Here is a 23933-nt window from a genome sequence, read left to right as displayed (position 1 = left end):
TTTTCAGAGGACCGAATGGCTAGTATGGTCAGGAGGAGGAGGGAAATATAACATGTACACTCTGTACCACAGTAGTTTATTTTCCTGTCTATCTCTCTCAACTAGACCAGAAGGTCCTTGCAGTCAGGACCTGGTCTGATTTATCTCTGTTTCAGGGTCTAACACAGAGCCTGACACATAGTAGATGCTCAGAAAATGATTGCTGAATGAAGAAATGCTGTCATGAATGGACTTACCTGGCTATGTGGCTGTTCCCAATATTCAGTGGGGGTACCTATTAGATGCTCCATCCAGAACTTTCCCTAACTCCCCAGGAATCAGGAGAAGGGGACAGAGACACACAGTGGTGGCTAGAAAAGCAGAAGAAAGGGCTGTCCAGCAGATCCAGACACGTGGCTGGGACAGTGAGGGGATGGCAAGTTTGGAAGAGCCTCTCTGGATGCAGCCTAGGGGTCAGCTCTCCCCTCAAGCCTGAAGTAGAAACCCACTTGTGTGGGAAGCATGACTTGGGTGCTGCTTGGCTTTGCAGAGGAGCCTGGCGAGAGGGAAATTATTTGCAAGATTTTGTGCCAGCACCCTACTGTTTTGATTACTGTAGCTTTGTAGTATAGTCTGAAGTCAGGAATTGTGATCCCTCTAGCTCCATTTTTCTTTCTTAAGATTGTTTTGGCTCTTCGGGGTTTTTTGTGTTTCCACACAAATTTTAAAATTTTTTGTTCCAGTTCTGTGAAAAATGCCATTGGTAATTTGATAGGGATTGCATTGAATATGTAATTGCCTTGGGTAGTATAGTCATTTTAACAATATTGATTCTTCCAATCCAAGAACACAGTATATCTTTCCATCTGTTTGTGTCATCTTCAATTTCTTTCATCAATGGCTTATAGTTTTCTGACTATAGATATTTTGCCTCCTTAGGTAGGTTGATTTCTAGGTATTTTATTCTTTTTGATGCAATGGTAAATGGGATTGTTTCTTTAATTTCTCTTCCTGATATTCTGTTGTTAGTGTATAGAAATGCAACAGATTTCTGCATACTAATTTCATATCCTGCAACTTTACTGAATTCATTGATGAGCTCTAGTAGTTTTCTGGTGATAGGAAACCCCATTCTAAAGCTCCTTCCTCCAGGAAGCCTTCCATGGCTCCCCACTGCCCTCATGACAAATATAAATTTATGGTCCCAGTTGATGAGCACCCCGCCACCAGAAGTTGCTGGGCAAACCACCTCAGTCTTCAGCCAGGAGAAGAGGAAATCAACTCCTGATATCCTGGCTTCTGCTGAAGGTCCTCCAGCTCCATGCCCCAAGACATGGTCTGTGGTCCCCTCCCTTCTGCCCAGCTCAGCATCCTCTCCTCACAGCATGCATCCCTTACGGGTGGTTTTGCTTCACCAAGACTGACCCACATCTCCCCTTGGTGTCAGAGGCTTGAAAGAGGAAACAGGAAAATGGGAACCCTGCTTTCATCCCCTCCAGGCATCAAATATTCAATTAACCTTCATCTCAACATGGGATGGGGTTTTATTTCCACTACAAAGCGCACGATGCAGCAGCCCATCCAGGAAACTGGAGCATTTAAGCAGAAATACTTCCCCAAAGCCAGGCCACCAGCAGCGTTAGCGTCAGAAAAGGAAGCCTTGCAGGGGGTGCTTTCTTCTGATCATCTTGGCAACTCTAGAAGTGAGTGCTGGCTAGGAGGGAGGACCCCTGGGCTCCCTCCTCTGTGCCCTGACAGTGGTCCCTGAGCAGCTCTGGACCCGTCACCCAGCCTCTCTGGGCCTCACACTCCTTCTCTGCAAAGGGACGGGTTGCCTTGAACAGAGAGGATGCAAACGCTGACTCCTGCAAGGTCAGGCAAGTATCATAAAATGGGAAGTGGGGCTGTGTGAGATAATGTAGAGCTGGGGGAACTGTGTTGAAGTGGGAACTACATCCCCACCTAACATCATGTAAATTCAAATTTTTAAAAAGTTTATTTTATTAAAGTATAGTTGATTTACAATGTTGTGTTAGTTTCTGGCATACAGCAAAGTGATTGTTATATATACATATATATATACACATATACATGTATATGTATGTATACATATGTATATGTGTACATGTATATGTGTATATATACACATATGTACCTATATATGCACATATATGTTATATATACATATATATGTATATGCCACCATATATACATTCTTTTCCATATTCTTTTCCGTTACAGTTTATCACAGGATATTGAATATAGTTTCCTGTGCTATACAGTAGGACCTTGTTGTTTATCCATTCTCTCTATATAATAGTTTGCATCTGTTAATCCCAAACTCTCAATCCTTCCCTTCCTCTATCCCCCTCCCCCTTGGCAACCACAAGTCTGTTCTCTATGTCTATGAGTCTGGTTTTGTTTCATAGATAAGTTCATTTGTGTCATATTTTAGATTCCACATATAAGTGATATATGGTATTTGTCATTCTCTTTCTGACTTACTTGACTCAGTATGAAAATCCCTAGGTCCATCCATGTTGCTGCAAATGGCATTATTTCATTCTTTTTTATGGCTGAGTAGTATACTCTGTGTGTGTGTGTGTGTGTGTGTGTGTACGTGTGTGTGTGTGTGTATATATATATATATATATATATACACACACACACACACACACACACACCACATCTTTATCCATTCATCTGTTGATAGACGTTTAGGTTGCTTCCATGTCTTGGCTATTGTGAATAGTGCGGCTATGAACATAGGGGTGCACATATCTTTTCGAATTAGAGTTTTGTCTGGATATATGCCCAGGAGTAGGATTGCTGGATCATATGGCAACTCTATTTTTAGTTTTTTTTGAGGAACCTCCATACTGTTCTCCATAGTGGCTGCACCAATTTACACTCCCACCAATAGTGTAGGAGGGTTCCCTTTTCTCCACATCCTCTCCAGCGTTTGTTATTTGTAGATTTTTTAATGATGGCCATTCTGACCGGTGTGAGGTGGTAACTCATTGTAGTTTTTTTTTAGTTTCTTTTTTGGCTGCATTGGGTCTTTGTTGCTGCGCGAGGGCTTTCTCTAGTTGCGGTGAGCGGGGGCTACTCTTCGTTGCTGCGTGAGGGCTTCTTGTTGTGGTGGCTTCTCTTGCTGTGGAGCACGGGCTCTAGGTGCGCAGGCTTCAGTAGTCATGGCATGTGGGCTCCGTAGCTGTGCTCATGGGCTCTAGAGCGCAGGCTCAGTAGTTGTGGCACACAGGCTTAGTTGCTCCACGGCATATGGGATCTTCCACGACCAGGGCTTGAACCCATGTCCCCTGCATTGGAAGGCAGATTGTTAACCACTGTGCCATCAGGGAAGTTCCTCATTGTAGTTTTGATTTGCGTTTCTCTAACATAAATTCAATTTGTTAAAATAATGCCCCCTCCCCTCCAAAAAGTATCTGCTGGTCAGATTCAGACTTGAGGGACCACAAGTCTAGATCCTTTCTCATGGAGGTGATAAAGAAAGCCATTTTCATCATTGAGCACTCAATGTTTGCAAGGTTCTTTCCAAATGTTAATTAATTTACTCCTCAAAGTTCTCCTAGAAGGAAGATGCAACTATTATATTCAACTTATTCCACCTGCCTTCTTACCTCTTACTTGGATGTCTAAGAGGCATCTCCAACGACGTGTCCCCAAACTTAAACCCTTGATTCTCTTTCTCCAAACCTATTTCGCCTCATCTTCCCATCTCAGAAAGGAGTCACCCATCCTGCCTGCTGCTCAGACCCAAAAGATGCGGAGTTATTCTAGAGCAGGAGGACACTGGTCAGCATTCCACAACGGCTTTTCTTGACAAGTGGGGTGGGGAGCAACTTCCTGATTTGCAACATTTGCCCATTTCCATGGTGTAAATACTCCCACTGTGGCCAATATTAAGCAACCAACACAAAGCCAACAGGGTCACCAAATGCCTGGACAGTTAACAGCGCACATGGCCCAGTAGGAGCCACCGGCTCCAGCACACTCCCTGTGAACAGGATTCTTCCCGTTCTCCTACACCTGTACCCAGGGCCTCAGTACATCCCGTTGATTCTACTCAAGACTTCAATCTGCCTGGAGTTGAAGCATCTCTGACACCCCCACTGCCACCACCACTGTGGTCTAAGCCCCCGCTGTCTCGTCCTCAGTTGTCTCCCTGCTCCTGCTTTTGTCCCTTTGGGGGCTGTTTTTAACCCAGCACCCTCCCTGGGTGATCACATCATGCTCTGCCTCAAACCCTGCAATAGCTCCTCATTCTATTCAGAGTAAAAGCTGAAGTTCTTACAAAAGCCCTATGTGATCTGACCCTGGTTACGGCTCCTGCTTCACTTCTTTCCACTCTCCTCCTTGGTCTCTCCTTTTGGCCGCACTGGCCTCCTTGCTGTTCTGTAAACATACCTCAGGGCCTTTGCACTGGCTGTCTCCTACCACCCCACCGCCACCCCGCCCTGGAATGCTCTGCCCTGAATATCCATATAGCTCACTCCCTAGCTTCCTGCAGGTCTCTGCTCCCATATTGCCTCCTCTGAGATGTCCCTCAACACCCTTATCTAAATTAGCTGGGGGCTTCCCTGGTGGTGCAGTGGTTAAGAATCCGCCTGCCAATGCAGGGGACACAGGTTCGAGCCCTGGGCCGGGAAGATCCCATATGCTGCGGCGCAACTAAGCCCATGTGCCACAATTACTGAGCCTGCGCTCTAGAGCCCGTGAGCCACAACTACTGAAGCCCGCACACCCAGAGCCCATGCTCTGTGACAAGAGAAGCCACTGCAATGAGAAGCCTGCGCACCGCAACGAAGAGTAGCCCCCACAAGCTGGCAAGTAGCAACGAAGACCCAATGCAGCCAAATAAATAAATTAGCAGGACCTGGAGAAAAAGCTTTCCTGAGAAAGCAACTTTTCTAAGTGGGCGGTTCTCAACCAGGGATGATTTTGCACCACCCCTGCCCCGGGACACTTAGCAATGTCTGGAGGCATTTCTGGTTGTCATAATTGGTGTGTGTTGGGAGGGGGGAGATGCTACTGGCTTCTAGTGGGGAGAGTCCAGGGATGCTGCTAAACATCCTGCAATGCACAGGACTGCCCCCACCGAGGAATTAGCGGACCCCAAATGTCAATAGTGCTAAAGCAGAAAAACCCTGATCTATGCTGAACCGAGACCAAAGGACAGATAGAAGATGAGCAAAGTTGGAGGGAACAGTGTTCCAGCCAAAAGGAACAGCATGTGCTAAGGTCCAGAAGCAGGAAAGCGTGACTCTCTTGTTATTGGTCTGTAATATGGAATATATGCTGAGCGTTTAATGCATCCCAGGCATTCACATCCCAGGCACCTTCACAACAAGCACATGCAGTGGGTCCTCGTATTATCTCCATTTTACAGAGGAGTAAACTGACGCTTATAGAGTAGAACAGTGACTATGATCACATGGCTGGGATTCCAGCTCTGCTTGCCCTGTCTCCAGGGTCTGTGTTCTTCACCAGCTCATGAGAGGAGCTAGAGGAAGCCCTGTGTGTCTGGAGCTCAGAGATATAGGAGGCGTGGCATCAACAAGGAAGCAGTAGGATCAGGCAGGGCCTTGAAAGCCACATGAGGAAGTCTGGCCTTGCCCAAACTCGGCAGCAGGGGAAGGGGTTTAGGAGCTCGCAGGGTTGAGCCTTTGCAGAAGGGAGCTGAACGCGTGGGTCCCAGCCCGAGGCTCCCCGGCAAACCCTGGCTCACGCTCGGCAGAGCGGCATCTGGGCCTGGCACCCCCTTCCTCCCACTGAGGGAGTGAAAATAGCGTCTCGCCAGCGAAGAATGCACGAGGCCCAGGAGCTGCTGGGTTTAAATTATCTTGCTCGGTTTCCGCTGACAGTTTTAGTAAACTAATTTGGGTTTGATAGTAAAAATAATTCCATCCTCGGGGCCCCTCACGTGGCCTAAGTGTTTGCAGTTGTTATTTATCACGTTGGCGAAGGGGAAGGAGTTTGCACTGCTGACCGAGCTGGGTAGGTCGCCCATAGTAGGTGCTGGAATGTTTGCTGAGTCATGAGGATATCAGCTGAGTGTGCCACGTGAGAGGGGACTTTTCTTCCCCTCATCCACTGGGCAGGTCTGTGGTGCTGTGGGTGTTAGGATAACGGTTCTAATTAGCCATCATTTATGAAAGACCTACTGTGTCCTAGGCCCTGAGCTGCATCGTTTATACCCATGAGCAATAATGAACGTGAACATTATTACACAGAGATAATGATTACATAAATTAGCGCTAATGTGAGTAGAGATAATTACAGAGGGGTAATTACCCAAATTTAGAGATAATGTATGCAACGCACATCACGTGGGGTCTGGCACCTAGTTGGCACTTCGTAAATGAAGACTGCAATTGCCAGGAAGCCTCATGAGACAGCTGTTCTCATCACCGCTTTATGGTTTTGGAAATGACAGCACAGAAAGGTGAATCGGCTTCCTCAGGTCACACAGCTAATGAAGGACAGAGCCAGGGCTTGTGCACACACTGTAGCGTCTACTTTCATTGACTTGAACGGCCTTTGGGGGCACCAGCTATATGTCTCAGTGATGAAGCAGGAAGGCTCCCAGGCCTCCAGCAACTCAAAGGTCAGGAAGGGAAGTAGGGCCATGAACAAGATGCAGGCAAAGTGCTGTGGCTGGAGGAATGGGGTGGGGGGTGGGGGGCAGTATGGGGCACTGGATTTACCTCTGCGCATTGTGGAAATGTCACAGAGCGGGTGACATCCAAGCAGGATTCTGAAGAGTGTCAGTTGGTCAAACTGTAATGGGGGAATGGCATTCCCCGAGAGGCCCTTGTGATCAAAGGACCCAAGCAGTGTTATAGTGACCAATAAGCACCCAGTGGATGCCCTGAATTGCAGCATTAATTAGAACCCTCTGCCTTGTATTGTCAGTATTACAGATAAGAAGGGGTGGGTGCATAAGGTGAGTCAGGAGCCCCCAGGCTAAACCTTCTTCCCACCCCAAATGCCTAGTCCCTAACCCACCATGTACCTCCCAGCTCCATCAGGAGTCTGCTGCTTACCCTAAAATGCAACCAAGCATGAATCTTTTACATCCTTAAGCATTTCTTAAATCTCTCTTCTCTCTTGCTCTTGCTCTCTCAAAGTGTAAAACATAGAAAGGAGAATAAAAGAACTAAGGAATGGTTGGAGAAGACATTCTAGAATGGAAGAGCTGGGAGGTGCCCAGAGAGGGGAGGTAACTTGCCCAGCATCGCACAGCAAGTCAGAGTTAGGACCTGAAAGATAGCCTGAGTGTGGCCACAAGAGCCGAGCCCAGGGGCCAGCCTTGAAGATGCCACATGCCAGAGGAGACACGAAGGTTCTAGAGTCAAAAAAAGAATTGCCTTTAAAGCCTGACTGTACTTCTCACTGGCTCTGCGGCCTCAGGCAGATGACTGAAGGTGGTGATCCCTGCCTCACAATGGGATGTTTTATTTACTTTATCCCCAGGGCCTGGCATACAGTAAGTGCTCAATAAATATTTGTTGAATGAAAGAGAGAGAGAGATGGTGAGTGTGTATGTTAGTTAAACAATACGTAAAGTTCTTAGTAAGGTTTCTGGCATAAAATAGGCAAATAACCATCCCTACTATATGCCAGATTTTTGGTTAAACATTTGGCAGGAATTATTACATGAATGATAACGGCAGTTATCATCAGCATCAAAATCATTGTCTAAATTCATTGAGCGCTTACTGTTTGCCAGTCACTAAGTGCTTTCCCCATGTAAAGTCATTTAACTCTTCACCAAGAAACCTATGTGATAACATTATGATTACCCCCATTTCACAGATGGGAAAACTGAGGCTCAGAGAGGTGAAGTCACTTGCTCAAGGTCACACAGCTAGAAAGAGGCCAAGTCAGGATTTGAACACAGGTCTCTGAGGCCAAAGCCGGTGTTATAACCACCCAATAAATGGTAATGAGGTGCTCCACAAGGGAGAAATCCCTTGCCCCATCTTACAGAAAAAGAAATTGAGGCTCAGAGAGGTGCCTTTCTCCCATTTCCTGGACACCTACATATGTTTCTGGAAGAACAGAATTTCAGCCAAGCTCCAGCTTGCCTTTCTTAGCTCCACTGTGGGGCACAGCCCCAAATATCTCCCTGTTTATGGGCCCCAGCACAGTCCTCCAACCAGGAAATAAAAGAACCTAATGACAAACCCCAGTAACCATATGATTGATAGCTGTGGAATATTTCTCTTCAGCTGCTGCCAGCCTGTTCTGTGCTAAGTTAATTCCAAGCCCTAAAAATTAAGTGCCTGTCCGGAGGCACTTCCGTCCATCAAACAGAGATATAGCTGCTTTGGGTGGAAAGAACTCAGCTCAAGAGCCAGACAAGAAGGGAGAGTCAAGACTTGAGGGCAGCCCGCCAGCAGCACAGATATCCAGACATCAACAGAAAACATGGGAGAAATGGCCACAATAGAAATGAAAGCTTTCCAATCCATTAGTGGAGGGAGAAGGGATTTCCCCAGAGCCACACATTCTAGGGAATCTGAGAGTCATTCTAGGGAATCTGAGAAGGAACAGCACAGTTCATAGGGCCCAAATTCCATCCTATTGCAGATGAGGAAACTGTGACCCAGAGATGGGAAAAGACTGTCCCAAGACCATTCTATCAGTCAGCTATGGCCATGTAACAAACTACCCCAAGCTCAGTTGTATTATTTCTCATGAGTCTACAGATCAGCAAGGTGGTTATTCTGGTCTGAGGTGGCTCACTCCTGTGTCTTTGGGCAGCTGCGGGTTAGGTAGGTGGCTCCGTGAATCGTGGCTGGCCTTTCTTACATGTTTCTTACTGGCTGTCAGACAGTCTAAGCAGCCCTAGCCTGGGATGGCTCACCTCTGCTCCACGTGTCTCTCACTCTCCAACAGTTAGCTCGGGCTCCTTCCTGTGGCGACTGGCCAGGGTTCCACAACCATGAGCAGAAGCATTCAAGGCCTCTTGAGTGAGCCTAGACTAGGAATTTTCTCAGCATCATCTGCCGTATCCTATGGCGAGTCACAACGCAAGGGCCAGACCAGATTCAAGGGGAGGAGAAACAAGCTCCACCTCTTGGTGGCGGATGCTTGGAAGCCTCCCTGCAAAGGGTATGGACAGAGGGGCAGAGCTTTGAAATCATTTTCACACTCAAGCTACCTCAGCCAAAGAGGAATAAGGGTTAGAGCTCGGGTCTCCTGGTCCTAGTCCAAAGCTCCAAATGACATCCCTGTGCACAACTGACCCTAGGAGGTGGCCATCATTATCCCCATTTTACTGATGAGGAAACCAAGGCTCAGAGAAGTGAAGTAACTTGCCTGCAATCCCACAGCTAGGAAGTGAAGGAGACAAGATTTCTACCCAGAGCTTGGTGCCTGGCATAAAGAAAGCTCAGAAAATGTTTCTTTCTCTACCTGATGCTTCCTACTTGTGGGAGGCACTCTAGAAAGATCCTGAGTTTTTTTCAGGAAGAGGAAAAGGCTTTTTTTGCCAGTGATAGGAAGTCTGGAGTTCAGGTCCTAACTCTTCTACTTATTGGCTGTATGACCTTGGATAAGTCACTTTACTTCTCTGAGCTTCAGTTTCCTATCTTTAAAAAGAATAATACTGTGGTGTACCCACCTCTTAGAGTTCTCGAGAAGGTAGAACTCTTGGCAAGGGCCTGATACCGTGCACACACTCAATACTTTAATTGGCAGCTCTGATGATGAGGGTGATTAATTCCTTCCATGACGTGTGAACAAATTGAGCTCCATTATACAACTACATACACACACACACACACACACACGTTGCCCCTGACCATGGGGTTTTGGTTTGACACTGAGGGATGAAGTGGCTTCATCCTAAGGCGCTCTCCAGGCACCCCACCTGATTGAACACTCCCCTTTCCCAATTTGCAAGGGATTGTTGTGGTCAGTGGTAACTTGGAAACACAAGCTCCAGGACAGGTCCTCCCGCAGCACATGCCTATTCTCTGCTCCTCAGCCATGCCAGGCTCTTCCCAGCCTTGGTGTTTGCAGCTCTGGGAGGGGACCACCCCCTGTCTCGAGCCAGGCCCCTGCTTTGCTGGTGCACACCTAGGAGCCCACGGCATTCGGATGCAATTAGATCCGACATCCTGGGAGCTGCGGCTGCTTGTCTGGTAACTACCTGACGTACAGTGGCCCCAGCACTTACTCTCCAGCAAGTGCTTAGTGAGGATCCACCACCACGCGCCTGGTGTTGCGTTAGGTTATCCGAGGCCTGGAGATAACAGTAACTCACTGCGTGCCAAACTCTTCTGAGTGCATCACCTCCATCAACTTACTTAATTCTGTAAACAACTGATGAGTTCACACGATGATGTTCCCCATGTCATAGCTGAGGACACAGATGCTCGGAGGGCTCAGTGGCTGCCAGGTTTGGACCTGGCTGTCTGACACTGAGCCCACGTCCTGCATCACCTCCCAGCCTCGCCTCACCTCACGTAGTGGGACCACATTGTCCTGATGGCAGCCAGCCTCCCTGGAGATTCTGAGCAGGCCAGTGACACGGTCAGACCTGTGGTTTAGACAGCAGACGCTGGCAATAGGCGGAGGGTGGAGGGAGGGATCAGGCAGCTGGGTGGCGGCAGAGGCCCTGGGCGTGGTCCTATGATGTGTGGCCCGGCCTGGGGAACCCCTGCACGCCCATCTTGTGCCTCCGGGGTGAGCTCAGGTGAGCCCTCGAGGTTCCAAACGGTTCGTTTTTTTCCTGGAGGACAGTTCCTACCACTCCCTGAGACTGCCCTCTGTCGAACAGGGAGTGTTTTGGCAGCTCAGACGAGCCACACCAGGCTGCACGAGGTGATGCCTTCAAGACTACGCGTCATGATGGGGATTCGAAGTGACAGGAAACGCATGTCCAGCAGCTGTCACTCCTGCTTGGCGACAGCGTGGAACATCTTCCTTCAGTGATGCAGAGTCCCGGGCCCACCTCCCTCTGCACACGTGTGTGTGTGTGTGTGCGTGTACTCACATATCACACACACACCATACACATCACACACGCCACACACATCACACATACCACACACACACCACTTACATCATACACACCACACACAACACAGATATCACACACTGCGAACAGACCACACACACACCATGCACATCACACACGCCACACACATCACACATACCACACACACACCACTTACATCATACACACCACACACAAACACACAGAACACAGATATCACACACTGCGAACAGACCACACACACACCATGCACACGCACACCATACATAACACATACAAACCACACACACCACATACAAACCACACAAACACACACAACACACACACGTACAAACATAACAAATACCAATCCACCCTTAATTAAGCTCTAATTTACTTATGCTTTAATTATACTCTCTCAAGTTCAGCTCTTTCACCCTGACTTAGAGGTTCTGAAATGAAGAAGGCCTCTGGTCCCACCCACTAATTTTATAAATTTGGGGAAACTCATATCCAAAAAGAGGGAGAGATGTGGGCATCTCCACAGAGGAAAGTCAGGGAAGGGCCACCCTTGGGTCTGAGAAACCCAAGCTTCACCAGCCTGTGTCTGAATCCTTGAATTCCCAAATCCGTCCCTTAACTACTATCGAAGGAGGCGGTAGGGAGTCCAACCTTCTGAGTAGAAGGAAACTGTAGCCACTGTTTATATATATATATATATATATATATATATATATATATATATATTTTACAACTCATGGATTCTGAGATTTTCATCTGGGGAAACTGAGGCCCAGGCTGGGCAAGCGACTTGTTCATAGTCACAGAGCAGAGAAGCGCTGGGGGGGTGGAGGAGGAGCCCTCAGTGAGATCTCCTGATACCACACCTTCTCTGCCCTGAGCAGGCTGTATAGTTCATTGGAAATATATTTTTTCAAAGACAAACAATGCTATGTTAATTGAATTCCTGGCACTAATTATGTTAGTTGCAGCTTTCAAAAATATTATCTCCATTTTACAGGTGAGAACATTGAGGATCAGAGAAGTTAAGTCACTTTCTCAAGGTCGCCCAGCTAGAAACCAGCACACTTAGGATTTGAACCCAGAGTCCATTCTCTTAGCACTGCCTCTCAAGATGGAGCAAAAACACCAGGGTGATTGAGGACTGATTTCTTTCTGCTTTCTCAGCAAAGCAACTGAAAAGTGTTGTTGGGTTTGCCCCTGGTCTGCAGTGCTGGGTGGGAAATGCCTTGCTGACCTTGCTGAAGTTTTGCCCACCGCATTCTTAGATGGCTCAGTCCAGGGATGTGGCAGCTCAGCCCGTGAGGTGGTCCCAGAGGAAAGGCACATCTAGTGAGGGGATCTCTTTCTTCTCTTTCTCTTTGGGGGAGTTGGTCGAGGAGGGGGGAAAAGGTGGAGGAAAAGGAGGAAAGAAAGGCAGAACAGAGGTGAGGTCTCATCCACACTGAAGCTTCCAGGGCAGTGGCTTTCAGTCCTGGCAGCCGGCACAACCTCCTCGGGAATTTCAGCAACACTGATGCACAGGACCCACCCCCAGAGATGCTGAGGGTCCAGTTGGCCTGGGGTCCAGCCTGGACCTCACTGCGAGTTTTTAAATCTCCCCAGAGATTCTTATGTGCAGCCAGGACTGGGCGAGGGCTGGGTCTGAGCCCGGCACAGACAAGCGCTTGGGGAGTATCTGGAGGAGAAAGAAGAGAGGAAGGAAGGAAAAGACATAGGGAAGGACAGAGAGGAACTGTTCATTTTTTACGCTTTAACGGGTCCTTTTGGGGAGCCAAAGAGATTGGTTTTCTCTGCTCCTTGGAGGTGACATGGTTTCTTGTCCCACCTGCCATTTTATCAAATTAAATTGAAACCAAATTAGCACTGGGCCAAAGGGCCCCTCAGCAATTCCACAGTGCGGTGAAGCACCTGGTGCTGGCTGTGCGGCTTCGTGCAGGCGCAGAGGCCTTGGGACATGGGCCTTCCTGGCGTGAGTTTACTCATCTGTGAAATGGGATTAGGACATTTTCTTGGACCACCTCACCATGTGGCTGAGGGGATGTGATGAGAAAATGAATACAAAGGAATTCTAAACAGGTCTTTCTTTAAGGCCTTCAGAAAAAATATAAGTGTTTTATAAAAGTTTTGTTGCACTTACAACTGCATTTATGGCTTCTGCTTCTCTCCTGTCCCTTATTTAAATCCGGTGTATTTAATCACCCATCTCTGCCGTCCCGTGGAAGTCCTGCCTTGACTGCAAGATGGTGTTTTCTTGGGAAAGTCATTGAACCCCTCAGTTTGCTCACCTGGAAAAAACAGATAAATTCACCATAATTCATCCGTGTAAATGACATTTATTTCACCTGTGCCAAGCCCTGCTGGGCTCCAGGGATACAGGGCATGGGCCTGCAGGGAGCTTGCAGCCCGACATGGGAGCTGACATGGGCGCTGACCTGGGCAGGTAGAGTCCTGTGGTTCAGTGCTGGGGTCTTGCCTTCCAACTACATGGGTTTAGACTCTGGCTCTCCTGTATGACCAGCTGTTTGAGCTTCAGTGTGTTTCTCTACCTCTGGGTAGCTCAGTTTGCTTATCTGTGAAACAGGTGAGAACAGTATTCCTTAGAGTGTTTGTCTAAGGATAAAGCGAAATGGTCATCTGAAGTGCTGGGAACAGCTCCTGGCACCAAGGAAGCCTTATGAAGCCTTGGCTAGTTATTATATGGCCATAAATACAGGAGGGTGTAAGGAGCACAGAAGGACCTATAAAATGATGTCAAGCAGAGAGGAGAGGAGAGGAGAGGAGAGGCATTCAGATACAGGGGACCAGCCTGGCTAAGGCAGGTCTAGGGGCTACAAAGGATCTGGTATCCAGAGATGTTTGAGACAGCAGAGGTGGGCTGGGGCCCATCTGTGGAGCTCATGGAAGTCTTGGAAGGCTGAGAAACTGAGCTGTATTCTGTGGGCTAATTTTTGCCATTTCCACAGTCCAATTCTACTACCAGCTGCTTTTTATTTTCCCCTTCAAATTGGCTTGCATTTTTCTCTTGGCTTCCTCTAAACAAAATAATGTCCGTGAAATTAGAAGTTGGATGTGCAAACCATATATTTATATATTTTTCTAATTCACATTTAAATAAATGCATAACCATTAGACATTTCCAAATTTGTTTGTCTACCTACAATCGTCTTATGAATGCTACTCAGGAAAGACTTTGAAAGGCAAGATATCTAAGCAAGGGTCAGATGTTTGTTGGGAGGGGAATAAAGAAAAGCAAGGTGCTCATCATTTCTTTCGACACCTTCTGTGGAATATTAACTGCAGCTCACCTACCACCTTCTCCCCGCTTCCAGGGTCCTGGTTGGCTGGGGTAAGGATGGGAAGGCAGGGGCGCCCTGCAGAGCAGCGGCCGCATATGCCTTGCTTAGGTGCACACTGCCTTCTGCTGGCCAAGAGAAGATACACTTGCTGATGTGTGTCAGGTTCAAATTTGCCTTCCATCGTCACCTCTTTGGCTCTCTAGACCCTAGTGAAAGCCATAATGAGCGTCCCTCGGGCTGTTTTTATCCCTTTTGAAAAGGTACAACATTCACATGATTCAAAACCCAAAGGTACAAGAGGGTCTACTGTGAAAGCCGTTCCCACCCTTCCCCAGCAAACAGCCCCTCCCTCAAGGCAAGCGCTATACCAGTTTCTTAAGCATCCTTCCCAGACTCTTTTAAAATATTTCCAAAGCCATAACAGAAATCTCATTCCACTAAAATAAAGCCACCCAGACTAAGCAACCAGTTTAATGCTGATTTTATCACATTCTCTGTCGTGTGTGATTGGCAACAAAATGAAATAAATTGTTACCGAGAAATGTAAAATGTTTAGGAGACCAAAAAAAATGTCTATTGGAGTAAAATTGCTTTACAATATTGTGTTATTTTCTGCTGTACAATGAAGCGAATCAGCTATGTATATATTTTATATATATATATATATATATATATATATATATGTAAAATACCTATATCCCCTCCCTCTTGGACCTCCCTCCCACACCACCCATCCAGGTCATCACAGAGCCCTGAACTGGGCTCCCTGTGCTATACAGCAGGTTCCCACTAGCTAGCTATTTTACACATGGTAGTGTATTTATGTCAAACCTAATCTCCCAGTTCGTCCCACCCTCCCCTTCCCCCCGTATCCACATGTCTTTCTCTGTGTCTACGTCTCTATTCCTGACCTACAAATAGGTTCACCTGTACCATTTTTCTAGATTCCACATATATGTGTTAATATACAGTATTTGTTTTTCTCTTTCTGGCTTACTTCACTCTGTATGACAGACTCTAGGTCCGTCTACATCTCTGCAGATGACCCAGTTTCATTCCTTTTTATGGCTGAGTAATATTCCACTGTATATATGTACCACATCTTCTTTATTCATTCATCTATCATTGGACATTTAGGTTGTTTCTGTGTCCTGGCTATTGTAAGTAGTGCTGCACTGAACAGTGGGGTACATGTGTCCTTTTGAATTATGGTTTTCTCAGGGTATATGCCCAGAAGTGGGATTACTGGGTGATATGGTAGTTCCATTTTTAGTTTTTTAAGGAACCTCCATACTGTTCTCCATAGTGGCTGTATCAATTTACATTCCCACCAACAGTGCAAGAGGGTTCCCTTTTCTGCACACCCTCTCCAGCATTATTGTTTGTAGATTTTTTTGATGATGGCCATTCTGACTGGTGTGAGGTGATACCTTATTGTAGTTTTGATCTGCATTTCTCTAATAATTAGCGATGTTGAGCAGCTTTTCATGTGCCTCTTGGCCATCTGTATGTCTTCTTTGGTGAAATGTCTATTTAGATCTTCCACCCATTTTTTAATTGGGTTGTTTGTTGTTTTGATGTGGAGCTCCATGAGCTGCCTGTATATTTTGGAGATTAATCCTTTTTTCCATTACTTCATTTGCAAATACTTTCTCCCATTCTGAGGGTTGTCTTTTCGTCTTATTTATGGTTTCCTTTGCTGTGCAAAAGCTTTTAAGTTTAATTAGGTTCCATTTGTTTATTTTTGTTTTTATTTTCGTTATTCAAATGAACTTTATGTATGACATTATGAGAACAAAAGGATACAGGGTGGCAGTGAAACAGGGCTTCCTCATCCTGCAGGCTTTATTTGTAATTTTAAATTTGCATTTTCTGAGGTAAGACTGAACCTGGGCACACTTTTTTTTTAATTGAAGTATAGTTGATTTACAATGTTGTATTCGTTTCAGGTGAACAGCGATTGATTCAGTTGTATTTTTTTTTCAGATTCTTTTCCCTTTTAGGTTATTACAAAATACTGAGTATAGTTCCCTGTGCTATAAGTAGGTCCTTGTCTGGGTACACTTTTCGGACACATGTGTATGTGGCTTTCATGGGACATCGTATGAAATAGTGGTTCCTATCTCAGGCGTTGGCTTGGCAGGCTTAGGTTTGAGTCCTGAATCTGATTCCTACGTGACCTTGGACAGGTGGCTTCTCCTGGCTGAGCCTCAGTTTCCTTATCTGTAACACGGGGATGGTTGTAAGTCTTAGCTTGCGGGGTTATTGTTGTTTGAGTGCTTAATACTCAGTAGGCAGTGTTGTTGTTCAAAAGCTACATGAGGTCTTGGTAGACCTTTTGTCCCCAAACACCCATGGGACCGGTGTTTTTACAGCTCTGATAGAGGGCAGAGTTGAAAGAGGAGTTCAGAAGCGGAAGCGGTGGATGGCGTGCCCACAAATGCTTGCTCAGGCACTGGATAGGTCTCGGGATGTGCCTGGAGCAGGGTCAAGGTGGGGGAGGGGAGGAAACTAGAACCCAGCTGGTCAAGGTCATGGGTTGACATTGAAGTGGCTTATCAGGCATGTAGGGGCGTCGTGGTATCAGGCTTGATTCTGGTGACCTGCATATCTAAGAAGAATGGAGGGTGTGGGCAACAGGGGTCCAGGAGGCAGGTGGGGCAGAAATCATTGGGGGCAGCTCCCATCACTTAGGGCTTTCAAATTAACCTCTGGGAGCAAGTCCTAAAAGCAGCCAGGGCCAGAGAAGTCCCACTCCCAAGGCTGGTACAGGTAAGAATCCATTTGGGGTCAGGGTCCCCGGCAGAGACGGGATCAGAGCCGCAGTCCGCCTTGTGTGGGAGCTGAGGCTGAGACCCGGACAACCGCTCTGGGCTGCTGCCGATTCACCCAGCACACACTCAGTGCTGTGCCAAGAGCTGGGGACACAGCTGTAAGCAGGCACACGTGCTCCCCAGCCTCAGGGAGCCTCTGGTCTCATGCAGACATGCCAGACCACTGGGGCACGAGTGCTGAGCTCTGTATGAGGGGTGAGCACGGAGGGGCTCCCAGTCCAGACTCAAGGGGGAAGGGGGGAGCTCTACGCGTGAGCGAATCTTGAAAGACTGAGAGTAAAAGATGGGAGGGGTTACCCAGGTTTAGAGAGGGAAGGCTAAGGAAGGATACAGGGTCCAGGGAACAGCATGTCGAAAGCCCCAGAGGTGGGCAAGGGCCACATTCTTTGGCGAGATTGACAAGTAATTCAGTCTGGCTGGAGGGTAAAATATTTGGGTTGGAATATTGGGTTGGAGAGATGAGTCTGTGAGGAGGGGAGGGGATGAAAACATAGATACAGCCTTGACACTGGGATCAAAAACGTGTACTTTACCTAAGGTAAGGTAGCTTTTTTTTTTCATTGAGATGAAATTCACATAACACGTTGTGAACCGTTTTATCATATACAATGCAGCGGTATTTAGTGCATTCACAATGCTGTGTAACTACCACATGTTCATCATCCCCGAAACAAACCCATATCTATTAAGCAGTCCCACTCCATCCTCCTCGCCTGTCTCCCTAGCCCTTGGCGATCACCAAGTTGCTTTGTGTTTCTGTGGATTTACCTCTTCTGGATATTTCTTATAAATGGAATCACACAACATGTAGCCTGCTTTAAACTTTCTCTTTTGTAAGGCTCATCCGTGTTGTAGCGTGTGTCAGTACTTCATTCCTTTTCACGGCTGAATAAGACTCCATGGTATGAATAGACCATGTTTGCTCATCTGTTGAACTGTCAAGTGAAGGGTCCAGCTTTGTGTTTCGGAAGGATTTCCCTGAGTGCTGATGGGAGAGACATTGGGACCAGGGAAGGATGGAGGTAGTAAGCCGTGAGGTCCTACCCCACAATCCAGCTGAAAGATGGAGAAAAGCCTATGGCAGAGACCAAGGGAAAAGGGGTGGCTCGTGGTGTAGGAGGAGACACAGAGGCTGAGGTCTTCTGGCAGGAGCTCAAGACCCTGTGCCCAAGGAAAGCCTTTCCCTCTGGCAGTTAAGAGGGGCTGGCACATGCAGGGACTGGCCTTGGGGAGCTCTGTCTTCCTGTGGAATTCTCCCTGTGGGGGACCTGCTCCACCCAATGCCAGTCAGATCAAACCCACCTGCCTGCCGGAACCACTCCATTTCCCATTAGTTCTGGAGTAAAACTGACACCCTGATTTCTTGGCGCCTCCTCAGATTGTATCTGGCTGACATCTCTCTTCCCTCCTCGGCAAAAAACCCTGCTCTGCCCTTTGGCCAGTCTCTCTGCCTTAATAAGTCTCTGCATTTTCCTCTCAGCAGCTGAGGATGGCCCAGCGGCAGGGACCCTGGTTGTACTCAGTATATCAAACACAGCTGGATGGGCCAGCAAAAACGCAGGCTCCTCTTTGGATCAGGACAGAAAATGAAGTATCAGCATTTGTATATATCATGGGAACCAGCCTCTCAAAAAGATGGACCCAGAAGGATACAGGAGAGAGTAACTTTACTCTTTCTCCCACTGCCCTTCCTGTACCTTCTCCATTTTTTTTTTTTTTTTTTTTTTTTTTTGCTTCTCAGGCTGAAAGTTTTGTTTTCATGGGTCTTTAAGAAGTGTAGTTCAGTCTGCTAATCATACAGCTCTAAACATTATTCGTTTTCGAAAGCTCGCCCCTCCCTCAGCAGGGCTTCTTGGGCTGGGAATTCTGCAATGAGAGAGGGCCTTGTGCGCTGCTTCTTTCTCACAGGACAGTCTAATGTCACTGCACTGTTATATTATGGAAAATGTAGAATGCTGATTTTTTTTTTCCTCTCTCTTACGGGGCATGCTTGATATGGGCAGAGGCTGGATGCACTTGACCTTCGCCTCTGCTGGATTCCATCACCCTTTCAGAGTGGGACCATTTTTAAGGAGATGCACAGTGGCTGCCTTCATTAGGGTTCACATCTAGACCTAGGAAACATCCCCATTCTCATCAGTGATGGGTAGCTCACTCCCAGCACCCCCCTTTCTCCCTTTGCTCTGCCCCCAGGTAGGCGGGCAGCTCCAGGCTAATTTTTCTCATTCCTCTTTTCTTGGTGAACATCAAATGCAGTCACTGTCAAGCCACCAAGAGTTTCTTCGAAGCCCTCTTCACCAGATGAGGGTGTACACCGTCTCCCCTCCCCTTGGTTCCCTCCCACAGTGACCTGCCCCTTAAGGCAGCCTTTCCTGCAAGCCTCTTCGATCGCCCAGTGAATTCCTTGCCTTCATTAAGCTAGAAGTGGGTGAAGGGCTCAGATTGAAAGAGCTGCATAGATGGTGGTAGCAGATGCCACTGGTGCCTTATGCAAGCCCTGTAGCCCTTGCCACTGTGTACTCAGGGTGGCTTCCTACTGCAGCCCTCTTCACCTGAAGGCTCTCTCTGGTACCACGTGGGCAAGTCAGAAGTGCTGGAGATTTAGTACCCCAGTAGCAGTCCTCAGCCAATGAGGGATGGGAGCCGGAAAATAAATACCCCAGCTCCCTCTCCCCCAAGGTGTGTTCTGCACCATGTCTCACAGTTCCTGCAGGACTGAGCCCACTGCCCACAGTGGAACTTGCCCATCTACGCACCATGCACTGGCTCATTCCCTTCCTTCTGTGTCACTTCCCCACCAGTGCTGCTTGGGGTGGCCTCCCAGATAAGCCAGACTCCAAGAGACACTCACATCTTTGCTCAGGCTCAGCTTCTGGAGAACCCAGTCTTTTTTTTTTTTTTTTAATAAATTTATTTATTTTTGGCTACATTGGGTCTTCGTTCCTGTGCACAGGCTTTCTCTAGTTGAGGCGAGCGGGGGCTACTCTTCTTACGGTGCACGGGCTTCTCATTGCAGTGGCTTCTCTTGTTGTGGAGCATGGGCTTTAGGCGCACGGGCTTCAGTAGTTGTGGCACGTGGGCTCTAGAGCGCAGGCTCTGTAGTTGTGGCGCACGGGCTTAGTTGCTCCGCGGCATGTGGGATCTTCCCGGACCAGGGTTCAGACCCGTGTCCCTTGCATTGGCAAGTGGATTCTTAACCACTGTGCCACCAGGGAAGTCCCGAGAACCCAGCCTTAAACAACGGCCACGTCTATCCCTTTAGAAAGTAGGAATGCTTAGTCCCTGTTGGCTTATTCTTAGCTTAGGGGACTTTGAAATTCCAGGATGACAGGAGAAGTTGCATTTAATAGTTTGTTGCACACAGTTTACAAAATGCATTCCCATAAATAAGGGTTTCTCAGCCTTAGCACTGTTGACATTTTGGACCAGATAATCGTGGTCCAAATTCTTTATTTGGGAGAAGGCTATCTTGTGCATTGTAGGATGTTTTAACAGTCTCCCTGACATGGACTCACCAGTGGCATACCTCCCCCGCCCCCCCGGGACAACCATGTCTCTAGACATTGCCAACTGTCTCCAAGGGGCAAAACCACCTCTAGCTGAGAATCACAGACATAAGCCGTCTGATGTCATTTGGTGTAAATGGCAATCCAAAAAGAGAATGATGGTGATGGCGGTGGTGATGGTGGTGGTGACAGTGATAGTGATGATGATGGTGGTGGTGGTGATGATGCTCATAGTAACATTACAACATGACATAACATTCAAATGACCTGACCAGACTTGTTCAGGTGCTACCAGTGAACCTAGAGTCTCATCCCAGATCTTCTGCCTGCCTTACCTCACTCTGAAAGCCCATGACATAGACTGGAAATATTAAGCCCTGTTCGCAGACAAGGAACTTCAGAGAAAACACATGCCCTCCATGAAAGTGTCGAACCAAGAATGAAACCAGAGCTTTCTGATTTCCAAGGCTGTGTGCTCCTTCCTGTTTTAGAAAGAACAGAGAGTTGTGCTAGGGTTTTCACATGAAAGCTGTTTGCACCCTTGAAGATGCTTCTACTGCATTGAGATCATTGAAATGAATGATAGAATAAAGCCAAGTTGTACACTGTCTGCAACCCACTGTTACCAGCGGATCGGCTGTGAAGTTGGCCTATGGAATATATCTGCCATCTACCACGTTTCGCACTAGCCTAATCCAGCACTTTCATGAGCTATTGATGTTTTCATGGTACTGGAGTTAAGAGGCTCTTCCATAGTTCAAAAGCTGACATCAACCCTACTATTTCTGTTGTCAAATAGGGTCTCCAGCAGACTCTTTCATAGCATAGCATTTATTGAGCACCTACTGTGTGCAAGAGAAGGTGGCGACTCCAGAATGTCAATGTAATAGGGCTTTAGCGGCTGTCGCCTGGTTGTAAACTGGCGGGGAGTAGGTGGAGTCTCGGAGCTTAGTCTGGAAGCCCTGTGTGCAAAGCAAGCGCACAGCTTTTGTTAGGAGAGGATGTTTGGGGGTGGTGCCGGGGAAGCTGATGGAGGTTATGGGGACAGTTGGAATCTCCCTAAGCCACCTGTTGGGACAACTTGACATGAGGAATTATGGTAGATAAAATATGTCCCCTGCCCTCTGGAAAGAGACCTTCAGCAGTGTGCCTTGTGTTTCTGTTGCTTTGTTCTTACTACTTGAAGCACCAACAACATGGGTGGTTTCCACATCTCCTCCCTGCTCCTGGAGTGGCAGCAAACACCGCCCTTGGGCAGTGGATGAAGCGGGGGCGTGGGGAGGTGGGGACGCCTCTCCTCTGGCAGTGAATTGCTCAGTCAGGATGCTCCTGTTTAAAATCCTTTACTGTCTCCCATCCCCAGTAAGATGACATCCAAGTGACCTAAACTTGTCTCTCTAAACCCTTCTGACTCCTGCTTCCATGTCTATACCCAGAGCCAGGCACACTGACCACCAGGCAAGTTCCTTCAGGAGTTATGACCCCTCTTCCTTCTTCCCTCTGCCTCAGGCACTGCCCTCTCCCCCCCACCTCCTGTTTATCTGCCTAGTGGTTCCCTTCTCTTTCTTGAGGATCACTTCCTCCAGGGAGGCCTCTCTGAAAACCCCCATCTGAGTTAGACACACTTCTCTGCACCTACCTTGACTGTAACTCCTACCACAATCCCTGGCTTTCTCGTCTAAACAGACCTCTGCTCTGTGACTCCTTGTGTCCTCTGAGCACAGCATGGTGCCTGGCACATAGTAGGTGCTTGGAAATATTAGGGAGGGGATACAAGTAAAGGAGAAAGACATAAGAGAAAAAGGGAAGAAAGAGAGAAGCGGAGAAGGAGAAAGGAAGGAAAGAGGCGTAAGTTAATATCTGTCCATGATTGATGCAGCCGAAGTTGAACTGTCTGGCGTTCCTACAATCACAGATCAATTTTATCCAGCACACCTAACATAGCACAGGTTTCTTTGCCGTACTGAAGTGACTTCTGGATTATTAACTGTCCATCGCTGTCCAAATATTTAGTGTCAAGGTACTCTGTTGTGTTTGGGTCTTTAAAAATGTGTCATCCTGTGATGCTATGAATAGTGGTGGCAGGTTGGAGCGTATTTCATGAATAAGTGCTCCATCCCATTCTCTGTTCCGTCCCCTAAACATAATAGATTAGCTGGTTGATTTTGAGGAATTTGCCAACATAAGTGGAAGGATCATTTCACCTTGTATAAGAATGCAACTTATCATTAGCAAGCAGTCAGCTTGCTCTGCGTCACAGAAAAATGGAAGACCCATGTCACACCCCCAGCAGGTGGCTCAATGCCCAGCACTTAGTTTCACCCAGGAAAAAAAGTTGTTAATGACAGGGGTATTGAAGGCAATTCTACAGACAATGCAGCACTTGACTCTGCAGTGAGCTCCATGCTGGGAAGGTCGTTTCATGAATGAGTCTTCAAAGGCCCAATCCATCCACAGATCTGTGTGTGATGCTTTTAGAAGGATCAGCACATCCTGTTCACAGGTTCAGTCGATGCCTTCCTCACCCCCAGTTCCTAGCTTGGGATCTGACGCATAGTATATCTCAAGAAAATGAGTGTTGCTTGAAAAAAGAAATCAAAGGCTTGTTGAATGCCTGTTAACTTGGCTTCACAAAACCCCTCCTCTTCTCTCTGCCCCCCAAGCCTGAACCTAAGCAACAGCGACATCCTGACCATCTACGACGGTGATGAGGTCATGCCCCACATCTTGGGGCAGTACCTTGGAAACAGCGGACCCCAGAAGCTGTACTCGTCCACGCCGGACCTAACCATCCAGTTCCACTCAGACCCTGCCGGGCTTATCTTTGGGAAGGGCCAGGGATTCATCATGAACTACATAGGTAAGTATTCTAGCCAGTCACTTTTTCTCCTTGGGTTTAGGTGCAAGTTAAGACAATTTCTTCTAGATTTGTCTTTTGGGGAGGGTTGTGCTACATGCGTTTTTTAATACATTGACATGGTAAATATACGTCGTTTTTTTTAAGAGGTTGGTCTCTCTAGCCGGAAGGACAAGGGTTCAAATCTTAGGATTATCATTGATGACTGGGTGACCTTGGGCAAGTCACTTAACCTCTCCGAGCCTCTTTTTTGTCATCTGTAAAATGGAAATAGTGGTACCTCCTCCACAGGGTTGATATCAGGACTTAGGAGATAACATCTCATAACTTTAAGACTCATCATTTTTCATTTGCAGTCAGCTGTGACTTTATATCATCAACACACTCTTCCATATTTGCAACTTCTCAAAGCATTACCTATGCCAT

At 47.3% G+C, this 23933-nt stretch overlaps 1 protein-coding gene across 4 annotated transcripts in view; it reads left to right on the top strand.

Moving 5' to 3' along the window:
• The window catches only part of SEZ6L (seizure related 6 homolog like), a 199466-nt gene that overhangs the window by 137400 nt on the left and 38133 nt on the right, over positions 1-23933 (top strand). For all 4 annotated transcript variants that reach the window (XM_067700410.1, XM_067700411.1, XM_067700409.1 and 1 more), the window contains exon 10: positions 23314-23510. In XM_067700410.1, coding sequence (XP_067556511.1) covers positions 23314-23510 — 197 coding nt within the window. The remainder of the gene's footprint in view (positions 1-23313; positions 23511-23933) is intronic.

Source organism: Pseudorca crassidens, chromosome 12, assembly GCF_039906515.1.
Source record: "Pseudorca crassidens isolate mPseCra1 chromosome 12, mPseCra1.hap1, whole genome shotgun sequence".
NCBI classification, from domain to species: domain Eukaryota; kingdom Metazoa; phylum Chordata; class Mammalia; order Artiodactyla; family Delphinidae; genus Pseudorca; species Pseudorca crassidens.
The sequence above is the reverse complement of the archived record's forward strand: the minus strand, read 5'-3'. Positions and strand labels throughout refer to the sequence as shown.